The sequence below is a fragment of the Ammospiza caudacuta genome, chromosome 3 (assembly GCF_027887145.1).
Source record: "Ammospiza caudacuta isolate bAmmCau1 chromosome 3, bAmmCau1.pri, whole genome shotgun sequence".
NCBI classification, from domain to species: Eukaryota; Metazoa; Chordata; class Aves; order Passeriformes; family Passerellidae; genus Ammospiza; species Ammospiza caudacuta.
The window spans coordinates 4,532,472-4,559,484 of NC_080595.1; the positions used below are offsets into that span (position 1 = coordinate 4,532,472).

General features: G+C 46.5%; 1 protein-coding gene across 2 annotated transcripts in view; it reads right to left on the reverse strand.

Annotated features, from left to right (window-relative positions):
* The window catches only part of SPTBN1 (spectrin beta, non-erythrocytic 1), a 115,225-nt gene that overhangs the window by 74,992 nt on the left and 13,220 nt on the right, over positions 1 to 27,013 (reverse strand). For both annotated transcript variants that reach the window (XM_058802132.1, XM_058802131.1), the window contains exon 2: positions 6,700 to 6,899. In XM_058802132.1, coding sequence (XP_058658115.1) covers positions 6,700 to 6,847 — 148 coding nt within the window. In that variant the 5' untranslated portion in view covers positions 6,848 to 6,899. The remainder of the gene's footprint in view (positions 1 to 6,699; positions 6,900 to 27,013) is intronic.

Consider the following 27,013-nt stretch of genomic DNA (forward strand, 5'->3'; position numbering starts at 1 on the left):
GTTAGATGCTAAAGACATGAGATGAGAACATTCTCTTCTGCATACACATTTTTTGTGGAAAGACTTCTTTTGAATTACAGACTCATGACTATGTTTTGAAATTCATCCACAGCTAAGCTCACCCCTGAGAGAAGTCATAACCTTAAAAAATATATATATTGCCAATATTGGCATGTAGTTTCTACACAGAAGAAATCCTTTCCATTAAGATTATTTAGCAAATTATCTAAAAACAACCTCATTATTACAGTGAAGGGTCTCATGGTTTCCCTGTATTAAATATCCCTAAAACATTGACTCCAACAGCAAAGAACATTAGCAGCCTTCTCAGTCTTCAGGTTTCCCATGAAGGGCCATCTCTGGTCAGGTTCCCAGCTGGTGTAAGACAGCATGGCCTCAGAGCAGCCAGGGGAGAACACAGTTTATACCAGGTAACAATCTGGCTGGGAGGTCTCCTCTAAATTGTCAGCTTCAGCATATTATCCCAGGCTTAAGAGTGCCTGGCTCAGCTCTCACTGACTGCACAGAGGGTGTCTCCCAGGGAGCATTTCTCCTTTCCCAGAGCAGCTGCTGCAGCCAGAGCTCTTTACCCCCCCTTCACAACTCCTGCCCTGCTGATGCTGAACACTGCCTCCCACTCAGCTCAGTGTTTTGGGCAGCCAAAAGCACGTCCCTTGGTGCTCTTACTCTTCTCTAATGCCATGGGGATGAATGGATGAGGAAAACTGGAGTAGACAGGAGAGCAATGTGCTGTGCTGCTCTGGGAATGAAGGCACAGCTCCCACCTAAGGAAGCTCCCTCTGGAAGTCAGGGCAGTGCCATGGCATTGAAATGTCTGGGTATGGCCATGCAGGCTGACATGCTGCAGGATTATCTCCATGCTCAGCTCACGGGTAATATCCCAAAGGCAAACACACCTATGCACACAGAGTCAGCACACATGCATCAGCTTTCTCTGGGTACAGATGGCTTTTTATATTTAGGCTTAACTAGAGCACAGAATTCTCTTGTACCTTATTTTGTTAAATTACTGCATTGCTGTCCAGGTACAGAGTCCTCTGAGCATAAGGACTGGCTGATGCCTGGAGCTCTCCTCAAGGAACTATGAGAAGAAGATATGGACCTGTATTCCAGCCCAGGAGCTTAAAGAACAGGAATTCCAGGATCCAGGGATCAATCAACACAGGTTCATGCTGGCAAGATGCTGGGCTCTCCTGTATACGTGTCCAACTCAGCAGTGCTGAGTGCGGAAAGGATTTCAGTGGAGACGCAAAATGACGGCAGCACTCAGACTTTCCGGACTGGGGCTGCCAGAGCTGCTCCTATCCTGCTCCGTCCCCAAAGAAACAATAATCCTCTTTTTCCAGCCCCAGCTCATCCTGCCTGAACAATGCATGCCAGATTACAGCCATTCACCAGGATGCAACCACTGTCATGCACCACTCTGTTACTAAGTACTCTTAAATCCTGTCCATGGAGCAGACAGGCACACGCAGTTCCAGACAATTCCTAAGGTACATTCAGCAGGACTTCTCAGCAGCTTGGCTCTCTACTCAGGAGGCTGCACAAGGCCAGGGATCTAATCAAACTACCAAGAACCTGACTTACACCTTGTAGTTTGCAACATGACTTCTTGGATTCTAAAGAGAGAGAGGGCAAACCCCCCAGCCATGCCCAACTGAAACCAAAGATCACCTTGTTACAGCAGCAAGATACAAATTACCTAAGTACTGAGCTACATTTTCTATCATTGAATACATTGTTTGCTTCTACTTGTGGGTTATTTTATATTTCACAGAGATACTGGCTCTTCTTTTTGGGTCAGTCTGCTGATAATCTTTAAAAATAAACCCACTAAGAACAAAGTATTATTTATTATCTGGTTTTTGCTATCTGCTTTAGAAGCAGTTCTCCAAGAGAACTTTAAAAGCCAGCACATTAATGCACAGTGGCAGATGAGCTGAGCTTTTCCTTGCTCTCTGATAAGGAGACTCATCAGGAGTCCTAGCCAGCACCACAGGTGACATGTGGCAGTACAGCAGCCTCTCTGCTGCCCTGCTCCTTCCCTTTGTGCCTGCACGACACACAGCACACCAAATGACACTGCTGCTTCTAACAACTGCGCATTCTGAGAGGGGCAGAAACGACACAAGAAATTGTTCCAGAAGCAAAATCCAGAAGGAAAGCATAGGGTGAGGTCAACATTTGGAAAAGCTTTTGTTGAAATAATTCCATCGACTTTTATCTGAGCAAAACAAGATTTTTGAAAATAAGCTTTTTCATGCTCAGCTGGGTATGCCTGCGTTAGCCTGTAGCTCCAAACAAACCCATGGGCTGACAACCAGCTCTGCCACACCCATGCAGAGCAGATTTCACTGCTCTTTTATTTCTGTTTAGTCTCAAGTGAATCCTTCACATGCCCTCTCAAGTTGATTTACTAGCATCACTATAATGCTGAGCTCTCCTTTCTTATCACTTGCTGCTATTAAAATTAGTGACTGATTTTTAAGTTCTGGACAGCTCAGGGACAGGATACTTAGGAAACGCCCTGCAAGAGCTTATTCTCAGTATGCTCTTTCAAAGCCAAGAACAAATCCAATGTTTGTTCTCTTGAGCTCTAAGTCATTGTACTTTGCCCTTTTTTATTGGTTTGAGACCTGAAATTCATTCTGTATGCTCAGAGTGAAACAGAAATTTTGCTATGAGAGAGATGCTCGACAGCAGGGCCAGGCAGGTGTGTGATACCTAGTCAGTACTAGAAGCAGAATCTTCCTTTTCACTTCTTTGTGGGGTTGTACTGCTGACTTTTTGCACTGCAGCTGTGAGGGGAATGGCTCAAATATCAGGGCCACAAGGGGCTAATTAGCCCCACTTAAGGTACCCAGAACTTTCCCACTAGAAGTTTTCTCTAATTTTTTTTTAACCTTATGAAATGGCTGTTGCATTATATTAGAAAGAAAAAAAAATTCAATAGTGTAACTTCAGGAACAATTTCAATGCTTTTTTCCCCCTCTTGCTGCTGGGAGAATTTAAGGGACTGGCATGAATGATGAGCCTATTTTGGGCAACCAAGGAAAGCTGCACAACAAATGCAGCCTCCTGGCTTGCCCTGCAAGGCTCGTGAACACCACATTGTGCAACACCAGTGAGTGCCCCAACCTACGCACGGCCACACGGGTGAGGCTGGAAAAGGAACACACTCCTGCCCACACTAGGATTAGGAAAGTCCTCTCATTTCATAAACTTTGATATTGGTTTTAATTCATGGGCCAGAGAGCTGAGTCACAGACCTTCTGGTCACTTGGATGAACCCAGAGGATAAAAGGGCAAAATATAAATGAGCAGAAAAGCGAGTAACTGTAGCCAAGTTTAATATTGAATTAGCTAACTGAAGGAATGGAAAGTTCTGGAGGTGACAACTCTCACACTACTGAAAACAGCACCTGAGCTGGCAAGCATGGCACACCTGAGCCTCACAGCTCACAGGCTGAGTGGGAAAAATTCTGCTCAACAACTGAACTGTTTCTTAAGATTTTTGCCAGAGCTTTGTGCACCAAGGAGCTGCACAACAAATCCTGTTAGCTAATGGTCCTAGACAGACGAAATCCAACCCTTGAGGATTTGTGAATGAGGAATCTTGCACAAACACGATATCTTTTTGGCTCCTACAGAGCAGGTAGAATTACCTGGTCTTCCAGCAAGACCTTCCAAAGAACCATGGAGAGCAAGGACAGGTGAAAGATGATTTCCTACAGTGGGATACCTTACTTGGTGAAGAAGGGATCAGTTACCTTCTTCTCATATCAGTTGCAGAGTGAATTACCTCAACATGAATGGCAACCAATCTGGTTGCATATCCCTCCAAATCTGGATTCTGATTGAAAGTTGAGTTCCCAGATGATTTCTTGGTTTTAAACCAAAAGAACCCTTTGCATTCTGGTTTTCATGGTACACAGACTGCTTTAATAACATTGATTATCAGATGCTGTACTAACAACACTGGTTTTATCCTATTATTTTATCATACTTGCTTTACCTGAGCTTTCCTTCAGGACATTGTTCCAATCACAGCTTATTCTGACCACCACTTCCTGCCTTTGTTGTTTAAATATTTCAACATCCCAATGGAATGTGGGGCCATCAGGATTCTTCCTACAGTGGAGTATCAGACACTGGCTACAAACCTCACTTCTTATTTCCTCACTCTTTGCCTTGCTTCACCTCAAAGGAAGTAGGTTTCACTTCAATTACAGTGAAGCAGAATGAACAGGAGATGGAAGCCCCGCCAAAGAGGCACTTCACAGCTTGTGGAAGAGTGTGGAAAGGAGATGCCTGCACCTGCAGAGAACACAGAGCCATTAGTCAGGCACTGTAACATGCCCACAGCTGTTCTGCTTTGGAATACAGCAGCTTGCATCTTGGTGATGAAATTCAAGGAACCAGTGCCTGGTGTGTTCACTTGAAACCTTTCCTATTAGGACAAGGGGATGATGATGATGATGATGCATGAGCATTTCACAGACTGCAAGATGTTGACAGCCTTTTGTGATATCTTGTCACTGACACACTGCAAGGGGACAGCCACAGGCACTCTTGAGACACAGCCCACCCATGACCTCTGGACAGAGAAATGTCATTGTCAGAAGGATGCCCAGGCTTGGAGATGTGGGGAGGTGCTCGTGCCCACAAAGAGCCAGCTCTCACCCAAGTCAAGCTGCAGTGTTATTCAGGGAATCCAGACCCCAAAGGTGGCACACAGCTGCTTCAGAGAGCACTGAGGCTCACACAGAGGGAAATGATGGTGACAGCCACTCACACACAGGGGCTGCAGAGCCCAGAAACACCTCCTGACATGCCCCAGCTGACTGTGTGTGCACCAGGCTTTCACCCCGTGGTCACTGTGCCCAGTCCTGTGACAGCAGCTGAGTCAGAGAGCACCTTTCCAGAAAGGGCCTGTCCCCACTGAGAGAGGACAATGGCAGAGATTATTGCCAGCCCAGCTCCAGGCTGCAGCTGTTAAAGACCTGCCAGTGCCTTTCTGGGGAGATGCAAGGGGAGACTACCCACCAGACAGCATATCTGTAAACAAATGTTGAACAGTGCCAGGAGTAGCATAGCTCAGCCTTTAACCATAACCTTGGATTTGAAATACAAACCTCTCCTCACTCCTCTCTCCCTGCACCATGATTAAGCTTTCTAGCAGTGCTGCAGCAATGCAGGATGCTAAGCCAAGTTTTGGCAGCACACAGCATTCTCAGCACCAACCACAGAGAATTATAGGTATGGAAATGTATAAAATTAAAATGATCATGAGTAATGCTTATTCAGAAGAAAAATAAATACACCATACTGTGGGGGAAAACGTTTAAATATCTGAATTGAATCTTCAGCAAAATTATTTGCTTTGCCATGGGTATGTGTTTTAGGCTAGCTAAATAATTCAAGTACTTTCCTTACATTACTTCTCCTTGAAATGAGAGTTTCATGTTTATTATTCATTACTCAGGTGGGGAGCTCTGCTTGCTATAAAAGTAAGTGGAACAAGCAGATGCAGTAAGGTGAGATCTGGGACCCAAACATGGCTCATGAGCTTTGTACTAAAAGCATTTCCCACCCAAGGAACAGGATACAACCTACAACCGCTCACATGGCAGGAGTAAAACAGTTTCTTCCTCAAACAAGAGTAAACTATTAAAATAAAGCAACCCAAGCTGAGATTCATTCTATTTCTCTCCACAGGTACCAGCAAGCTCCTTCTGACTCCACTCAGCACAGCCCTGCCCAGGGAAGGCATTTCCCCTATCATTCCCAATGCACGCCGTGACGGGAACTGCTGTAATTAAAAGCAGCAAAATTTAACACACGTCCCCTCCCCGTGAGCAGTTCCATTAAGTCAATAGCATTACAATCCCCAGCAAGAGTTATGTGATCTGCTCTCTGCCCACCTGCATGAACTACTCCATTTCCCTGTTGCTGAGCTCCACACCTGATCCTGGCCTGTGCCTGACACATAAAGGTGTTTGGCATCTGATGCACCTCCGTGGCCAGAGAGGAGAGCAGAAAGGGCACGCTGCACTCCAGCCCCAGCCCCATTGGAATCACAAATGGAACAGGTGATACCTTTGTCTCAGTGCAGCTGATTTAATAAACCTGTCTCAACACCTTATGAAGTGTCGGTTGTAAAACCATTCCTGCAGCTCAGATTTCACCAGCAGAATGCTCAGCATAGTTTTGAGCTGTTTTCTGTGCCTGTCCCACACTGCCAAGACATTTTGTTCAGAGGTCAGAAATGTGGGCATGCTACCATAAAAGTCAGGAAATCATTTACAGAATGCATAAAAATTGCTTTGCAGGGCAGTGACTCAGAGCTGAGAGGACATGACATAATCTCTTTGCTCTATAAACAAATGCAGTTAATGTATAGCCTTTAATACGCAATAATCAAACGCAATCTTCTTTCAAATGAGAAAAGATCCAATCCAGTTTCATTTCTCTGCTGATGACAGTGGAATTTAGCAGAAGACAGCAAGCATTTCACAAAGAATGCATCATTCTTTACTGCATGACAACTACCTCCACCTACCACATTCCTCTTTCCAGGACTAGTGAGCTGTTTTGCACACTTCCAGATGGAGGTATTTTGAAGGAGAGCTTTGTTACCCATCTTTTTATTTTCCTAAACCCCAAGTCAGTGCTTACCAGCCAGGGCCTTGATGCGGGAGCGCTCAAACAGCCGAGCAGAGCTGTTCTCATTGTCCCAGTCGTCCACATCCCAGCGGTTGTTGACGTCGCTGTACTGCTGTTGGATCTCAATGTTGTCGTAATCTGTCGCTACTGTCGTCGTCATCCTGAGTCTTCTCCTTAGCCTCTCCTCACCATCAGATTCTTCCTAAAACCCTCTGTCAAAGAAATATAAGCATTTAGAGGGTGCTCATATACTGGAAGAAAATCGGAAAGGTCAAGCTCAGGAGTCTTGGTTTCGAAAATCAGTGACTTTTACTTGAAGACAAGATCAAGAACAGGAGATACCAACCACTCTTTCAGAGAACAAATATTCTCAAAAAAATTAAGTGCTTTACCAAAGCACAGAAGCTTTGCTGCATACACACATCCAGGATTGTCATGTTCAGCTCCACAAAGCAGAACATGGATGGAATAGTGCAGCAAAACACCCCCACAACTGTCATTTTCAAAAGCAGACCATTGGCTTTAGAGATCTGTGAGTGTTGGTTAAAGCATATGGAACTGTGAATAACTTGGCCTCAAGCACAAAAATGACCTCCATACCTTTACAAAATGGTGCAAATAACTGATGGGAAAAAAAAAATACAGATTCTGAAAAAGCTACATAAGCATTTGACAAGCAAAAGCTTTTTAACATGTGTTAATATTTCTGTCTCCATATGCAAATACTGACTTTATGACCGGTCCTGGCAATTTATTTATGAACTAATCCAGATAAAACCAACTAAATGATGCATTACTTTGAACTCTCCACAGGAACAACATGGCACCCACCAACGCAACCCTTGGGGTGAAGTTCTCCTCTTTCAGGGTGCTGTTTGCATATTTATTCTGTTTTCTGACTAGGATTTCCATGTATTTATGGGTACTAGATAGAAGAGAGGCAGACACCTCTGGAGGAGGAGGAGGGAGGTTATACAACGCTGGGAGCCCAGCAGGAACAGCGCTGAGAATCCCCTTCACCCTTCAGTGCTCAGTGAGACCTTGAGGAGCACAGAAACTTACAGTTCACCTTTGCAAAACGCAATTATTACCAGAAATGCAGTTAAATACAGGGGCAAGGGGGAGCCGGGGGCCGCCCTTTTACCTGGGCGGGGCCGCGCGCTCCCCTCACAACGCCCCACCCGGGGCTTCTCTTGTATTTTCTATCTTTTATCTCGCTTTCTTATTTTAAAATAAAATTTAAAATAAGAAAAAAGAAAAAGAAAAAAGAAAGACGAGCCCCACAGCAGCGCGGAGCGCAGGGCGGGGCCGGCACCACCCCTGAGGGTGAGGCCGAGCCCGCCCTCACGGCGGGGCCGGCGCTGCCCCTCAGGCCCTCCCCGCCCGCCGCGCTGGCGCCACCTGCCGGCCCGGCCGCTCCCGGCACCCGCATGTCGCGACATCGATCCAGCTCGCCCGCGACAGGCGGCGGGGCTGCCCTGCTTCACCCGCGGCGTTTCTTCCCCGTCCGGGCCCGGGACACCAGAGCCGGCCCCCGGCCCCAGCCCACGGCGGGTCCGGCCCGTGCCACCGCGCGGAGAAATCCCGTGTCTGGCGCAGGAGCGGGAGCGGAGCCGCGCTGGGGCGGCTGTTACATAAGGAGCTGTTAGCGAAGGCTGAGCGCGAGTGCTCAACCTTCACGAAAGGTAAAAAGGAATCGCTTCAGCCATGGGAAGCTGCCAAGAGAGCGAGGGAACGCTCTGGAGAAGAACTGGCCCTGGGGAAGGTCGTGGGGACGATGCTCCCGCGGCGCATCCCGCAGGAGCCGGGCATGGATCACCCGCTCCGGCCGGATCCTGCGCTAGGAACGAACAAAAGCGTGGAGCGAAGACGGGGGAAGGATTAAATCCCACTCGCCGCGTTTCTGCACAGCACTCACCAGCTGATCCTCACCGAGCATCAGGCCTAGACAAAAACCTCCCATTGATCCCTGTACACAGGCTGCAATCAGGGTTAATTCCAATTAAATCCACGGAGCAGCCAGGATATAAACAACGAGTGGGAACAGGCTGGTTGACAGCATAATTTTCCATCTTTTCTATATTCACCAGTGCTCAAGGAAGAGAAAAAGTGCCACTGGAAAAGCTGCAGTTCCAACCATAAAAATCAGTGAACCCAAAATCGGGATGGAGTGATATGTAATTTAATATAGATGGAACAAGCCATGGGATTTAATTTATTTCTATGCCACTGCTGTTTAGAAACACACACAGCTTGATCCAGAATAAATTCAACTCCAACTTATGCTTTATTACTTCTCCCATCCTGAGCATCTCACAAGCCAAATCTATCCCAGATAAAGCTAAATTGAGCATGAAATGGCCTGTTATCCCACACCTATAGGGCCAGAAAACCCCCATCCTTGTTCTGATTCTGATAAAAGCAGCTCCTCGCTCCCTGACCTCAGGCTCCCTTTTCTGGGATGCCGCTCCCCACCACAGGGACAGCGGAGCAGGAAAACACTGCAGGGATAAAAATGAGCACCTTGCAGCAAAGCAAGGTGAGGAGAACACAATGGAATCCTGATTCCAGAGACAGACCCAGCTCCAGAGAGTGCAGCCACCGCCCTCAGCCTCTGCTGGAAAACAGCTTTCCTTGAGTCCTGCTGCAGCTCTGATCCAGCACAACCCACTGGTGCCTCTGGGAACAGGGAGGGAAGATAAACACGAGTCCTGGCAGAGACCTGCAGGCTCCTGACTGCAGGGATGGAGGTCCTGCAGCTGGGATGAGCTACAGCAGCACATCTTGTGTCTGCTTTAGGGGTGTCCTGATCTGACATGAACAACACCAGCAACCGCCCAGGGAGCAACAGAAAACGGTTTGGAATTTTCCTGGAGCCCTTAATGCAGCCGAGTTCACTGTTAATGACCTTGAATACAATCCACCTGTGAAATCAGCCCTGCCATTGAAGGACCACGCTGAAAACCCTCTGTGTGTGTGTGCAGCACACACAGACATGTGACACAGGTATATTTACAGATTCGGTTTAAGCCTCTGCGTGAAGCACCCACCAACACCCACAGAGGGATCACCACGGAGCACAGGGACCGAGGGAAGCTCGTTCTCCAGCAGGAACAACCTTTGTCACTTAAATATCCTGGTCTGGCTTTAAGCTGAGAAACCCCTCTAATAAAGGAATGACATTTTCTGCAGAAAGCCAGAATTTCAGCTGCTGACATCCCGAGCAGCCTCCTGCAAGCCAGCCCCTCTCAGGACTGGGCAAACACACTGAACAAGGCATTGCAGAAATGGCAGGGCACAGCTCCTTTATATGCACAATTCAGCCTCACTCCAGGATGACATACAGCACTCAAACCCAGGGACAGCAGGCACTGGGGTTTCTCACTTAATCCACTCCCTCTTAAACTCATCTGCCAGTGCTGCTGCACCTGGCTTGGAGATGTTAGCAGGCAATTCCAGGGATAAACAGGCACAAGGGTGAGCTAATAAACAGCATGGAACTGCTCCAGGCCCTGAATCCACAGGGCCACCACGGTGGGTCTGGATCTGAAAAATTTACAGAAAAATCTGTAAATTCCCAAACCTCTTCCTCATTGATAAAATAGAACTCTGTTGCCTTCTGCCATGGGTACCATGCTAAACGACCTCATGAGACAAAAGAGATCAAACCATTTAATTTCAAAGCATTCCTCAAAACCTATTGCATAATCTGAGGGCGGGAGGGAGGGGGGTGGTTGGCATTGTCTTCAAAAAGAAGAAATGGCTTGAAGAAAAAAATCAGCTACCAGGAAGAGCATTTTCTCAGACAGTTTTCAAAGGCCATATCCAGGGGTCAGACCTTTTGTGTTTACTTTCATAAATAGACCAGATTTTGCTCTGTTTGTTTCTTAGATAATAGAAAACAAACAGTTTTATTCAGCCCATCTGAAGAATGAATTAATTTTTTAAAAATTCATTGGCTACTCTTAAATGCAATCATGTAATTCACTAAACAGCTATGACTATGATCCCTGAAATTTTGCCATAGCCACACATCTGGAATTACTTCCTAATAGTTACATTTATCTTTAAAGCAAACATTGTTCTTTCAAGAGTTACTGTTCTTCCAGGAAACATGCTAAGCTGTAGTTAGATTCATGTTACTCTAACTAAGGATTGTCAAGAGGTTTTTATGGTGCTGTGATTGAAAAAATATAGTTTGAACAGCAATCCCCAAATGGTCTCATGGTTTATGTAAATACTGTTCCCTGGCTAACACACAGGCCAACCTATTGCAGCTTTCCTGGCATTAAAGACAAATTGTAAATTCATCTCCAACTCCCACTGATGGTGTGACAGGACTGAAAAGGGGACACAGACACTCCCATCTCCAGGTCACCAGAGCACATGGGTCTGGTGACAAGCAGGGACACAACCACTGTGACAAAGAGAATGGTGTCCTGACCCCACAGATCAGATATGTACCTCCAAGAAACCAAAATTACACACTGCCTCCTTTCTAGTAGCCCTCTGAAACCAAGGCTGGATGAGCACAGAAAGAATTCCATTACCCTCTTTGCAGGACACTTTCCCTCCCAGTTGGTGCTTCCCCCTCACTGATGCCTCAGATCATCTCACCAGTCCAGCTCTTCACTTTAGTGCAATGATTATTACTAAAAATAGGGAAATTTAGATAATATGTAACCAAACTTTGCATTTATTCTGAGTAACATTCAGCTCCCTCCTAGCAACAGCACAACTGACATTTAATAATTCTTAAAATGTCATTTTAAGCCAATATTTAAACTGGAGGATGGAAGTTCCTCTGAACTCTCAGGGCCCACCCACATCTTGTCACCCAACAAGGTGAGATTCTCACCCTAAGCTTCCCCACAGGGCAAGTGGCCTGGTCAGAGTCAATAGGGGCACCTTGGAGAGGCTCAGGGCTGGATGCCAAATACACATCAAACATCCCCACAGGTCAAGCTCTGCAAGAATTTACAAAATACTGTATAAACTCAAGACTTGTACAGAACCTCCATTCTGAGAAAATGAATTCTGAGCATAAAGCTTAGAAAGACTAGGTGATGCATGTCCCAATTCCAGCCATTTCTCAGCCTGAAGCCCCAGGAGGTGTTTCCAGGCTCTCTCCCTGCTCAGCCCCTGTGATGCTGAACTGCAGCACATTTCCAGGGACAGGAGTTCCCCTGTCCTGAAGGGGCAGCACACTCACTTATGTTCTGGCTTTTTGTTTCAGCTGCTGAACCAATCCCAAAATAATAAAGGCAGTAATTCAGCAAGGCTGTAACTCCCTTGACCTCCAATATCCCCTCTCCCCCTCTCCCAGTCCCATCTTTCCTTCCACAAACAGAACCATACTGTTTCTGCATTTCCCAGCCCAAGAATGCTCTGTGTCTTTGTCTTTGCTTCCCTTCACCACTTTGTGGTGCTGGCTCCTCTGGCTCTCCATGCTCCAGGACGTGGAGCCCAACAGCCCAAAGCACCCTGAAAGGTCACAGCCAAGGGGGGACAGGCTGTGCTACCAAATGCCACAATCAGCCCGTGGGGCACTTCAGGAATGCACAAACAAGGCAAGACTGAAGCCTCTTTATTCTCAATACAGGCTGGAAAAGCATGTGAAGGTCACTAAAATCAGGCAGCCGGTCCTTCACCAGGGAGGTCTGCTTCCCACAGCTCAGATAACCCATCACTCCAAAGACCAGGCAGTTAAGAGGGAATTCCAGGCTCTTGTTTTCATTCTGAGCTCCCCAGGATATCATGCTCTAGCTGGGAGATGGGTACATAATTAAATAAGCACTGAAACAGCTTCAGAAAGTGTTTGTGCTGCTGCCTGAAAAGACACAGCCTCGCTGGAGTTCAGTGCTACCAGCAGGGCTGAGCAGAGCACACCCAGCACCACATGCCCCACACAGGACAAGGATTCCAATAACCAAGGGCACCAAGGGCACAGAGAAACTCAAAATAGCTGAAAATAGGTTATTTAAAAACACAAATCTCTATTTCAAACCTTTCAATTCCAGCACAGACCATTAAAACATTCTGGTCTGATATTCTCTGCACTTGGAGCAATAAAGTTTCACCCAGTTTTTCATACATCACCCAGTAGATCTGGACTCCAACATTTTATCCTGGAGACTCCAGAATAATTTAATTGATATATGTGGTCCAAATTTGCCCTCTGTAACCTGAGGTAGCTCCACCCAGCTGGGGATACAACCCAAGGTTTGCCAACATTATTTGAAGAGCCTTCTTAAAACACCAAGAGGGTAGAAGGAGGCTTCATTTGGATTTCATCCAATGTCAGACACAAAACAGGAGTTGGGGGTGAGATTCTCTAGGCCTCAAGGTATTTCCCTGTGGAACAAAGAATGTAAAACACATTTTGCCAAGCTGCTGAGGAGAAGGCTCTGTCTCAGCCATGAACAGCTCCTAGGGAGTAGCATTCCTGCACCCCTACTGAAAGGGAAAGTCTAGCAGGATCTAGAAGGGCCTGGAGTGACACACAGAGCAGGAACATCCACGAGGGCTGTGAGAATAAAGCTCCACATACTGGGCCCAGCTCAATGAATGCTCAAGGATCTAAATTCCTTATTTAGTTTTTAAGAAAACCCAGAGTACTTGACCTCTTTCAGCATGTGTTTGTGGTTTTCTCTAAACAAGCACTGCTGGGCAAGGTAGCATTAAAGCAGTAAGAGCTTGGTTCAGCTCCAATAAGGACATCATGAGATAGTCCATGGCTGCTCCAGTGAGATCCATCAATTAAACACAGCTTCACTCCAACTCACAAACCACCTCTGTATTCAACACAGCCAAAATAAATGTAACTCAGGACCCAGAAAATCTTATGAACCATCAGCCTGGGCATTTTCTAAACCTGCCATCCTGTATTCTACTTCTAAGTCAATAAAGAAATTCCCATATATTTAAATTCATGCAGCTCTTGATCTTTTGCTTTTAAAAAACACTTTCATCATCCTCTTAGTCTTTCCTGTGTCAGTGAAAGACAGACCCTGAAATTATTAGGTTATGTGGGAATGCCCCACCATGCATATGGCTTGGCTGGAAAAAACCTGGGTGACCAGCTCAGCACAGCAGTTCCTCTCTCTACCTCCATTCCTGCATTATTTATGACTTCTACATTCCAATTATTAGGTTTCCCATCCATTTTCAGAAAGAGGTGCATTTATGAGTAGGGTAACCCATCCAGAAGGTGCCTTTTCCAAAGCCTGGGCCAAGGGAGGATGGAAGAAAATTCCAGAGTTCATGAGTTTTAATTGAATCTGCTCTTCAGACTTTGCAGGCTTGTTCTGGTGCAATCGCAGCTGGTCACTTTGAAAAGTGAGGAATGAGCAGCAAACCAGGGATTATGTTCTGCTCAGGACTGGAATAGCATCCTGAATGTTGTGAGGGCTTTACAAGACAGCCAATATGTGCTGGTGCACCTGTGTGCTCTGATCTGTGGGGTCAGCAGCTGGCATGCCACTCCTTTTTCTGGGGAATATGACTGCCAGCAGGCCAAGAGCCCTTCAGCTCTTAGAGCCCATGTACTTGTTTTTCTATGAATTCTTAGACAGGAAATTTTGACTGTAGAATTAACTGAACTTTTTGATAAATAAAAGAAAGTGATAGCAAAAACATTCTGATGGTGGTAAATTAATGTAAAGTGATTAAAAATGTGAGTAGGATTAACATTATACTGTCTGTATACACCACAAAGGGTGCTCTGGGTTGAACCCAAATGAAATCCACAAGAAGAAATGAACTGGAGGGGGAATCAAAAAGGCCCCAGGTCAGCTGAGTGCCTTCTAGAAGTACAGGAAGGACTTTTCTGACATAGGCTCTCACTGAAGATAACCTTTATCCACCCCTCGGCTTCAGCACATCTCAGCCATCTCACACGGAGGACATCAGGACCTTGTGTCACAAAACCACCTTGTAAAGTTGTCAGAAGTCTCTGCATTTCACCCTTTGCCATCCTGATCATGGAGCAAGGCAAAGATCCACTTTCCAAACATATTTAAGTACTTGTGGATGTACTGGTGGACGATACCAGGGACAACTTGTCTGGCAGGAAGAAAAACTGATGTATTTCACTACTTATCAACACATTTCCAAAGAAACTACCCAAAAAATTCCTTCCACAGCCACTGAGCATTTAAAGGACAATATTTAGTATCACCGTGTTCTGGAAGCTATCTGTGGGCTGACCTTCACCAAAAGAATGTGAAAATACAGGGCAATTGTCTACAGTGGTATTTACCTTTTCTTCAGCAGAACAAAACAAAAAAAGTCTTTTTTAGTATTTTTCATGCACTCACGCAGAGCAGAGCTCCAATAAAAACCAGGTGCCCCCGGAAAGGAGATCCCCATTTTCTGGTCCTCACTCTCTCATGACCCAGCTTATGAGAAACAGAGCTGAGCTTTGGGAACCTGCTGTGTGTCAGGGAAGGGCTGAAAGCGGAGACGCTCCCGCTGCCTCTGGCCTGCCAGACACTTGGCTCTGCTTTGGATGAGGGCACTGCTGTCAGTGCAGGAAAAGCTTCACATCTTGACCCTGGCCATGACCCTCGCTTGGCAGGAAGTCCCAGGCAACCTGAATGCCCTCAGTGACATCACTGTTTGCTTGGGCAGCAAACTGGCAGTGCCAGGTGGCACCCAGCTGGCGGGCATCATGGAGACCGCGCCTCAGTTTGCAACCCACAAGGAAACCTTCCTCAGGAAAAAATGGACAACTCAGACATCCTTGGGTCATTCAAGAAATGCTGTGATTGCCTCTGTGTGACCACACAATTTACCAATATCAGTTTACATCTGTTGTATTAATTCAAATGAAGAGCTACAGCTAAGTTTTGGGGGGTGGGAAAGGGACCAGAGGCTCTGGGACTGGAGTTTCTGTCCCACTTCGCACTCCTAGCAAGGGGAGAAATGATTTCTCACACAGAAACGATGGTCCTGGATTACTTTTGGAAGGAGGGCACCCCTGAGCCTGCCCTTGCTACAGAGCTGCCTGCAGGCCCTGACACACTTCCATCCGGAGCACATTCCTGCTCCTGCCGTCCTCTCCTGAGATGCGATAGCTCTGACCTCCTTACAGGAGGAGGCCTGCCAAGTAAACAGCCCCGGCTCACCAGCCAGCCAACTGCTGTCTCCCCTGCCCTTCTATTTTCCCTCTCCACTTCCACACTCACCCTTCTGAAAGGTCCCAGCCCAATCCAACCTGTGGGTGAGTGGGAGTGAGGCAGAGCCGCTGCCCGTCTCCCTTCCCGCCATCCCTGCGAGCTCCCGTTTCCTTCCCGCAGGGAGGAGGCTGCGATGCCCGCCCGGGTCACGCCGCGGTGCTGAGCCCGAGCCCAGGCACAGGCAGAACGAGCTGCAGCCGTGGGAGGCTGAGCACGCTCACGGCTTGGCAATCCCGGAGTGTCCCTGAGGGAGGGCACAAAAGCAGGGAGTCATGTCAAACCACCCTGATCTACGCCTAGGCAAACCTCCTCCGTGTTGGAGGGTTTTATGTAAGGGCAGGGAAAGGCTCCATCACTCCTAGCCAAGGAGGAGAAATTGAGGACAGGCTGTGCACAGGCACCTCCTCCCTGCTCGGAGCTGCTGGCCGGGGGAGGCTGCCTGGTGACAACTTCCAGGGAGGAAGAAAGAGACTGAGCTGCTTTGGCTCTGCCCCCAAACTGCAGAGTAGCGGTGGGAAACCGCACCCAGGGAGACGCCCAGGGAGAAAAGGATGTTTTGTTGTGGAGGCTTTTGTTCTGGACTCTGTTTATTAGCGAGAGTTCACAGCCAGGCAGGCAGAGCAGGGAAGCAATTTAAAGGGCCAGCCTAGAGTAAATAACCTGCTACGCCATCGGCAGGTTTGCAATCAGCAAACAAACAAACAACAAAACCCAAATTCTGGGGGCAGGAATGGGGAAGGATTTGCTGACACCCTCCATAAGGCAGCAGGGCTGAAGCAACAGCTGGTTTCAGCAGCTCCAGCACCAAAGCAGGAAGGAGCAGCGCCAAGTCCAGACACGCAGAGACTCTCATTAAGAGGAGACACAAGGCAGCACTAATTACCCCACAGCAATGATCCACCTGCTCCCACACAGGTACCAGAGATTCCTGAGACCTCCCTCACTGAGAGAGCTCTGCTATAGCCAGAGCTGCTCCATCAGTTCCTGAAACCTGGACAAAGAGCTGGCCTGGTAAAGAAGAATTTAGAAAAGAACTCGGATTTGGAGAGTGTGGTGGTCCCAGAGGAGGCACATCAAAGCCTGCTCCAGAACAAGCACCTCCTGCAGATGCTAGATCATGCAAAGCTTGGCTCGTGCACTGGAATATGATATAGGGATTATATGGATTCTAACTGTTCTCTCTTGAATGAAAATAAACCCAGAATAACCAACAGAATTGGACAACTTTTGCTTTGGGGAGATGAAGACAGTACTTGACTGTGGGTGAGGGAATGCCAGCATTTCTCTGGGTTAGAGCTGGTTGGAAAGTGAATTGAGAAATGGAGCGGTTTGATACTCAACACCCACTTGACCACAGAGGTATTAAGAATTGTCCTGCAAATCAGCACAGCCTGCAGCAGCAGCATTGCATATGCACATCTTCAGCCAGGCTAAACCAGAAACGTGGCTGAAAGCAGTCTGGAAAAGGATCCCTCCCCAGGAAGAGGAAAATGTCACATGTCACACGAGTAAATCACCAAGTCAGATCGTGTAAGGTACGATTCCATCAGGCCAACAAGATTCCTTGTTCAAGTAACCAAGCACAGCTTGAGCCACTACTTCCCAAAGAGCAGGAAATGTGTCTCATCCTGCCCAGGGGACACAAAACACACATCATCCACTTCTTGGCAAGAGCACCACATCCAAACTGGTCTCCTCCAAACTAAACATTTCATGGGGTAGTGGGCACTGACCAGAGGAACACAACAGGTAAAACTGAGCAGCCTGCCTGCATTTGCCCACATGGAAGTTTTAAATGGACACCAGCTGTTAATTCCTTTCTACATTCTTCACATTTTTTTTGGCCAACTCCCCGACAAGACTAACAGAAACCTTTCCCCTCCAACTTTCATCTGATGCATAGATAAAATAGTCAGGCAAGAAAAAGAAATCTATCTCATTATTGCCTTCATTGAAATGCATGCCTGTAGGTCCTCAGTGCATCCCTGCCCTTTGAGATGGGTTAAAGAGCCTTAATGCCATCTAAATTAAGTCAATTTGTTATTCAGAACATTTGTGAGCAAACAATTTGCATCCTGGGAGGAGAAAGCACATGGGCCAGAATGTAAAACCCTGGGAAATAAGATGATAGATGGGAAGAAAAAACCCAAAAAAAGCTATGTCTTAAATAACTCGGGTCAGTATTTTGGTTCTTTGATGTTTCCACTACGGTTGAGTCCTTTTTTTTTTTGCCTTAATAAATATTTTAGTGCACATCCTCGTGTGCTGATTTATGTGAGATAAGAGATATTTATCATTTTATATATGATAGAGTGATGACACTTTCCAGGTTTTCCATGCCAGTTTGCTAATCCTTGGAGTGTTGTTGTGTCCACCATCCCCAAGATGTTACTCCCTGTGAGTCCAGCCAGGACACAAACACTGGCCAGCCCTGATCCCTCCAGCTTGGACCTTGGCTACACAGCAAGCCAAAGGCCTTTACCAGGAGCCAGGGCCAGGAAAGGGCTCCTCAATTCCCTGGGGCCAGGAGAGGAGCTCAGATGTTATTCACAGTTGTGGATTCTCTGAGTAAAACAGGCAAATAAACACACCAATGACTTCGGCTCCTCCAGAGCACCCAACTGTTGTTATTGGCACTTGGATCCAAACAGTTCTGGCCACACCTAAACACAGCCTGCCTTGCACAGGACCCCGGGAAGGGGAACAAAAAGGGTCCAAAAGCTTTATGGTCCTTTGCATTGACTTCCCAGCGGAATTGTACCAAGCACTGTCACAACAAGGGCTCCAACCCAACTCCTGGAACAGGAGGAGCAGAAGGAAACACGCTGGAGCTGTGTGATCACTCCATGTGCACAGCCCCAAGCTGCCCACAGACCCCACTGCCACAGCACCCAGGAAGAACCTGCATGGGGCAGTGATATGCAAAATATCTGATTCTTGTTTCATTCCGAGCTGAGCTCCTTGTCTGGGAAATGGATCCCCAGCTGGCACAGCCCCAGCCCAACAGCTGCATTGCTTTTCTACCTCCACAAACACCCGGAAAGTTCGCCAAAGCCCTGTTTGTGCTGGCACACAGCCAGCACTTTATTATTATGTACTATTAGTTCATAGTGAGAAATGTGCACTACAGGAAAAAAAAAGGCCCGAGAAGCTCAGTAATTGGGCACAGATGTTGAAGATTTATGGAGCTGTCCCCACTGGACAGGATCTTACAGATTGTTTCTATCACCTGTTTGCTTTTGGAGTTTTTAATAAGATAACTATGTGTGCTATCCTGGAAGAATATTCCAGAATTCCTCCTTCAAAAACCAATAACTTTTGATCTCCACTTGTCTCCTCTCAGTAACAATCTCTCCTCAGAGTTCCATAAATGCCTCTTGATATTCATTTCATATTTAAATACGATCTTGGCTGTTGTTTTCATTACCCAGCAACTTTCAAATGCAATCAGACAATTTCATTCTTACTTCATGGCCCGGAAAATAAACCTCACACATCATGCCAAGTCCCCAGCAGTTAGAATCCATGATTAAGTCTCTCAGTATTCAAAATAAGTTATAATCTTCACCTTTTTTCCTATTTTCTGGCAAACAACATGTGCTCAGCATTTTTGGGGACTGCTGCTTGCCCAGTGCACAGACCTCACTCAGCTTAAGATGCCTGCAAAAGTATCTCAGTTCCCATCCGGATTTCTGAATCTTGGTCCATTAAATTAATTCTGCAAAATATTTGAAATGTGCAAAGCTCTGCAGCTGACAGCAAACACCATGAAAGTGAAAACACAAGGAAATCACTGGCATTTTTCATAACTGACCTGTAATGGTTTTGCCATTTCAAATTACATCAGGAATGATTTCTTTCCACCAGCACAAAATGGCAAAACAAGGTGCATTTCACTCAGAAATTGTTTTTCCAAGCATTTACAAAGGAGGATAAATCCCAAAAAAAGGTTATATCTCTGCAAACCAGCATGTGGGACCACTGAATTTCTGCTCTGACACCCATCAAGGAGCACCCAGGCTCCCTCCCTCCTCACGCAAGGCACACCTCAGTTTGGCTGGATAACCTGACACTGCCCTTCACCTTTCCCACATGTCACAACTGCTGATAAATTCTTCCTGAAAAATGATTTCATCCTTCCCGACAACGTGGTTTACACAGCACAGATCCTATAAAGGTCAGGACCTCGTTACAGATTTAGACACTCAGTTCCCACCCAAAAAACAGTTAATCTGATAAATTTAAAGGGCTGGAAACAAATCTATGGAGATTATGTTTTTCCCACAGCTCTGAAATCGACCTTATCAGTCGCAATTGTACTTTTAGCTCAAAAAAAGGTTCAAAATGTTTTGCTATTCCTGTTTATATGGGTTCATACAAGATGACTACAGCCTCTACACTGAATGTGGGAGACACTGAAGAGAGCACACAGTGGGGTGTGTCCACCTTCCCTTTCTGAAGGGAATTCAGATGGCAAAAAGCATCATGAGGAAATTGTAAGTAGAGAAGTAGAGGAAAGCAGAGAAAAGCTCCATTTCTCACCATGTTCTGTCCTGGCCATCAAGCCAACATCTGCCGCAGAAAGCAACAAAGCAACTGCCCCTTCTCTCTGGTTTCTTGAGTCACACTGCCTGCATTCAGGGCTTCCTATGGAAAGCCTCCCCCTTTCCCTGAATTACAGAAGAGTAAAGCCTGGAATTATCTTGGGTTATGGAAACACATGAAGTAATTCCCACACAGGAAGAAAGAGACATCCTTCACTTGCCATGATCACTTGCCTTGGATCCTGAACAGATTGGGCCTTATGTCAACATTATCTTATTTCATGTACCCAAATGATTCTTTAATTTAATAAGAATTAAAACATTACCTAGGGAGAACAACTACATCAGGGGTGATATGGTTATGAAGGAATGCTTGCACACAAGTGGTAGCACCTTCTTTAGCTTTTACTTTTTAAAAATTTCAGATTGTCATAAATTTCAGATTTACACCTGCAGAGTTACAGTAAAAAAAAAAAGAAAACACTTAAAAAAAAAAACAAACAAAAAACCCCCCAAAAACCCAAACAAACAAACAAACAAAAAAACAACAAAAAACCAAAACAAAACAAAACAAAAAAAAAAAAAAAAAAAAAAAAAAAAACAAAAAACCAGAAGAGCCCTGGAGCCATTTAGAAAGCGCTAATCCTGATCATTTTCCACCTAATGACTGTTTACTACACAGTCCTTTTAAATGCTTGGCAGCTGTCCAGATCTTCCTGCTTTTCCTTTCTCCCACACGTCCTGTCCTTCCTGCCAGCCATCTTGGGTGAGGACAAACCTCCGGAGGAGAAAGCTTTCTGCTGCCTTTTCAGCCTCTCAAAGCTCCACTCCCCGGGGAAATCCTGAGCCTTCTTTCACTTTCAAGGCAAAACTGAAATCTCCAAGCTTTCAAAGCTTCACCAAATGAGAGCACGGACCAGAAAAATTAAAACCAACCAGAAAACTTGGGTTTTTTCCAAGGATTTCAAAACCAACATTGGTTTTAAATGAAGTGGGACCAGTTCTGTAATTCTGTGACCCCTAGCAGGAACAGCTTTGAGCAGACCCACCCCAGCACTTGTTTCAAATGCCATTCACTGTCACTTGGCATTCCAAGCTGGAACAATTATTTGTGGCCAGATGCTCTCCCTGCTCCTGACCAGCTGTGCTTTGATCTCCTCCTCGTGGCTCCCATGGATCTGGAGGAAGCCAAGCTCCCCTCCTTCCCAAAAATGCAGCGTAACAGTTCCTTGGGGAAAGTGCAGCCCCACTGCAGCTCCCAGACCTCACACAGGCCTGGGATGGGACCAGATGTCTCCTGGAGCCCTGACCACCATCCTGACCGTGGCTTCCACCCACACACCAGACTCCAGAAGCCCCGGTGAAAGTGAGGAATGAGATGGAAAAGCACAGTGGGATTTTTAGCTGAAAGGATCAGGTCAGTGCTGTGTCTCTTTTTGATGGAAATCGGGGTAAGACAGGACCTCAACACACAGATTTGAGTGAGTATCGTGGCTGCTCTAGGAATAAAGCAAAAGCATAACCAATCCAATGAGCTACAATTAATATTTTAAATGAAATCAGTCCAGCCCATATTCAAATCAGGTCACCAGTAATTAAAGCATCCTTATTTGGAATGGCAAACCCAGAGAGCGCCCAGATCAGAGCATTTCTCAAAGAGAATATATTAATGGGAGTGTTTGGAAATGCATGATGCACTCGTAAGAGGCTTTAATATAAACCTCAGGATTACACTATGCCAGCTTTTCAATTATTACAGTCTCCATGAAAAGCCAGGCACTGGCAGCAAGAGGTTAAAGCAGACCTTGGAGCCTGACTTTGCCCTTTCTCTTCCAGAGGATCTCACTGCTGGTTCCTATTCCTGCACCAGCTGAACAGAAGCACTGAAGGTGGGGTTTGAAATAAAACATCTCTATTAGTGATGCCATCAATGCCAACACAACACACAAGGGGAAGCCTCATAACTTCACCAGGGACAGCAGAATCAGCCTGTGTAATTTCTAGAATGATCTGCTTGGTTGGCTCCATCTTAACACTCACCACACCCCAACTCAGCCATTTTAGTTCCTGTATGGATGGAGTTTGCTTTCCCTTCACGTGGCACTGCACAGCAGGCTCAGCTGTCTGGAGACCAGGGATCTCTCCCTGTAAAGCACATGCAAATGAAAGATGGAGACAAAAAAAAAAAAACCTGAGTGAGGCTGAGGGGAGGTGGTGAGCAGCAGAGCGAGGTAATGTGACTGAATAAGTAAAAATGCAGAATTTTAGATTGCTCTTGTTCCAAACAGGCATCTCAGGAAAAGCTCTGTGCTCTGGTTCACTCCAGAGGGTGATGATGAATGCAGGCTGTGTCTGTGCTGCTCTAACAGCAGCCCCAGAGAGAAATCTGCCATTCCCAAGCCATAGGAGTGGCCACTGGAGCCTGGTGTGCAGGGCAGGAGCAGCAGAGCTGAGCCGTTTCCATCAGAGCCTGGGAACCACCCGGACACACAAGTCCTGCTCCCCCCAGGCATCCCTCCTGCAGGCCCACCTGCCCTGGAGCCCCTCTGGGATCTCTGGACCCTGCAAATGTCCCATATTCTCCATAATCAGGCATCTCCTGTGCAGAAGAGAGAGTAAAACCCAAATCACCACAACCCCAGCTGTCCATCCATGGACACAGTCCCCAGCTCTGCTCCAAAAGGAATTTCCTTCTCTCCAACAGCAGCTCCCGGCACAGCAGGCTCTGTAACCCACAAGGACACAGGGCACTGCAGCAGCTTTGGATAAACATCAAAAGAAAAGGTTACCTGCAAATCCCAGAGTTTATTTTTGCCCCACTGCAGTGCTGTTCCTTGCACTCCCCCAGCACTTCCAGCTCACACAGACTAGCACAACGGAGCAGAAAGGAAACCAAATCATTTTCAATATTCCTTTCTGACATTCCACCATCCTAATGCAAATTCCGGGCAAACGGAGCCTTCCCAGAGTAGCAGAGAACAAACAGAAAACAAGCTGTGGGCAATAGATCAACCTGCAGGATCCACTTTGGTGCTTGTCCACCTGCAAGTGCCTGAAGGATGATCCCTTCCCTCAGCTCTTCCACAGGAACTGCTGGGAAGGTGCTGGAGCTGTAAAATCCCTCTGGTCAACCATGACAAAAAGATATTTGTGCTGACCACCACATACTTGTTTACCAAATACATTACAAAAACTAGCACCAAACACATGTTAGTTACCTGAGCTAGAAACATGAAGAGAAAAGTATTCCCCTGACCAGAAATTTCAATTTCATCTACCCAGCACAGCCTGTGGAAGGACAGACCCAAACAAGCCATATTTGACACAGATAGATTAGACAGATGGTACAGCGTGGTATAAAGGGGATTTGTGCTTGCTTGACTTTGGCATGGCTGAATTACTTATTAATTGCAGATACACAAGAGTTGTACTGGGTATTTTACCAAGATTTAATGCCTATTAAAACTTTATACCATTCAAAGTTGCCACAGGTTGTGTACAACAACAGAGGAGTTGTTTGGCAGCTCAGTTCTGCTGCACACCCTGGGTATAAGCAGCAAAATTACCAGTCCTGTGCTATTACAGAAGCTTTGAGCTACCTGTGAATTTAGGGAAATTGGCTGAAAGATGAATAGAAACGCTGATTTAAAATAAAACCTCTGAATTCCTGAAGGCTACTGAAAATCTCAAACATCACAAGGAAAGCACCCTCCTCTGTATTCCCCTGCTCCCTTCCCCAGTGGCTGCTATTGGATTCTTCCAGGTGAAGCACAAGATTTAAAGAAGTTGTTGCAGGGAATACAGAGGGGGGTGAAAATCAAAACATTCGAGCCCCAGTTAATGCCAGGAGCCCACCCATATGGCAGGAACAGCAACACTGAACACTGATTTTAACCAGGCCATTTTCCCTAGAGTTTCTTATCCTTCAGGATCTGCATTTCTGGCACTGAGTGACACCACCCCAGCCCCATCCAGCACTGGAATTCCACAGTCTGGAGCACGCTGAGATGGGGTGGGTTTGTTGTCCTGAGAGCTGTAGCACAGCAAGGCACCTCTCCAAGCTGTCCAAAGGCAGAACAAAGCAGGGTGTGGGTTCCAGGCAGGAGGGGGATCTGGAGAGCAGGAAATGACAGAGAGCCTCAGACATTCTGTGCAGAGCAAGGGCTGCCAGCTCCCACCTCCCCTCCGACACAGACCCAGCCAGGGCTGGCATTTCACAGGACAAAAATGACTCCTTACTCACAGCCTCCTCCAGGCCAAAGCAGGCATCCATGACCTCATCTCCCACCGGCACAAGGGGAGGGTCTGGGCTCCTGTGGGGAGGTGTCAGTCAGGAGAAACCCAACCACAGACAAATTATCAGCTAAAATAGAACTGCCACTCTCAAGTGTCCGACAGGAGAGTGCAGGCGAATAAATAACCCAGCAAGGGGACAGGCTGTGGGTTTGGGGAAATGGATACTCACATTTTCAATTTACCTCTCTGATGTTAAACCTTCCCCTACTGATTTGTGACTCTGAGTGAGCACAAATAACACATTAATTAACCAGATCTACTGAGGGGTACAAATTTAGCCTCACCATCACTCTTTTAGCAACAAAACTGGCAGAAAAATATCAAAAGCAACGTTTTACCCCCAAAGTAATTACTTCTGTAACTCTATAGGAGTCATTTGGGAAAAAAAACAGCACTGACAGCACAGAGCCAATTCCTTACCTGCAGCAAAATGCTGGAAGTTTCATTTTCACAGGTGTTGGACACCAACAACTCCCATCAAAATTAATTTGGTCTCCAATGCTCCAAGCCTGAGGCAAAACTCTGATCTCCCTCCTTTCATTATCCCAAACAGTCAGCCTACAGCAGCTGTGTCTCTAGCAGGGATTTTGGGATACCTCACCCTGCCCAAGCTTTGGGAAGGCTCACAAGGTCAGAGCAGGGAAAACAGAGTCACCATCTGCTCTGCAAATCCAGGGAATACTCACAAAAATTTCAACCAAGAAAAAAATCACACCCATTAGTACATTTATCTCAGTGCAAGCGAAACAGGAAAGTGGACACAGCACAAAACATCCTGGGAGGAGCCCTAAGGGCAGCAGGTGGTCACAGGGCTATGCAGGAATTCTCTAGCCCTGGAATGCTGCTATAGGGCTTTGTCTGGCCTTTATTTTTCCCCATTTAGGGTTTTTTCCCCCAGATCACAGGGCACATGAGCCCACATCCTACTCCCAGAAAGGCTCTCCCAGTCTGTGTCCTGGGTATTCTGGTCCCTACCTCAGCCCTCACTGCTTTACTCTGACAAATGAAGACATGGACACATTTGCCTGCAGGAATCCATGCCAAGATTTGGAGAAAAGAGGTTCTGAATCAGTCAAATTAGGGCCATGTTTGAAGCTCTGCAGGAATTACAGCTTGGATTTGCCTGCTCCTCGGGCAGATTTTCTTTCATCAAGACCAGCACAGCTCCCTCTCCTTCCTCCCACTTGGACCTGCTACTAAATTAATCAAGGATAGTTTATGAGCAAGTTGATGACAAGGGATCTGCAATTCAGCCCTGCTGAGAACTGCCAGCCATAAGTCTGAACAACTTCTTTTTCATTCCCTTCCAGAGCAACGCTCAGCATTCCTCTTGACATAACTTTAAATTTTGCTCACCTTTCCAAAGCTGGTCTGGATTTTGTCAATGAAAAATGAGCACTGAAGCCAAGGTCCCTTAAGATATTCCAGATACTTTTACTTTCATAGCCTCCAAAAGTTATCTGAGAAAACCCAACAGCTGGGTACAGGCTGGCTGGTTCATGAGGACACTGTGATTTGAAAATGAAAATAACTGAATAAAACTGAAGGAGACAAAAGATGTGGGGATGCCAGACAGAAAGGTGATACCTGGCAGGAAGCATCAGGATCACTGCCACCAGCAGGCAGTGCCATCACAGCCATGGAAATGCATACCTGGACTATCCAGACCATCCAGAGCTGATACAGCTCACCCTTCTTCATCCATAACTCAAATGTAACAGAGGAGAATAAAAATTAACTTATTTGGGAGGCCTGCTAACCTCTGTTATTTCCTGTGAGTGTGCTCTGCCCAGGAAACAATGCCAGTGTGCAGAATTTCATCCCTGCAGGATGTTACTGAATTAAAATAATGCACTAACTGCTCACCCCAGCACCATTATGGTGTGAGATGTGCATCAACATCTCTGCATGTAAAGTGGTTAATGGGACACAGGTAAAGGCATTAGGGGGACCCTGGTGGCCTGCAGGACAGCTCCCTGCACAGCACACATTGACATTGCACCACCTCAGCATGGCCTTCCAAAGACAAACCACTCAGTTCTCCCCAGATTGCTAAAGCAGGGGGAACTAAAACTCATTTGTGTGCAAATCTGAGCCAAGAGAGCCGCCTTTGGGGTGACAACAGGCACAAGTGCCACACCTGAGGGACCTGATACACATCAATGCTCAAGAATCCTGGCTCCACTTTAAGCAACAGGTGACCTGGACAAAGGAAACATCACTGGCTAATTGAGAGACCCTGACTGTGAGGTCTCTGCAGGACGAGGTGAGAGATGAGAATTGACTCCAAGCTCTCAGAGGCCTGAT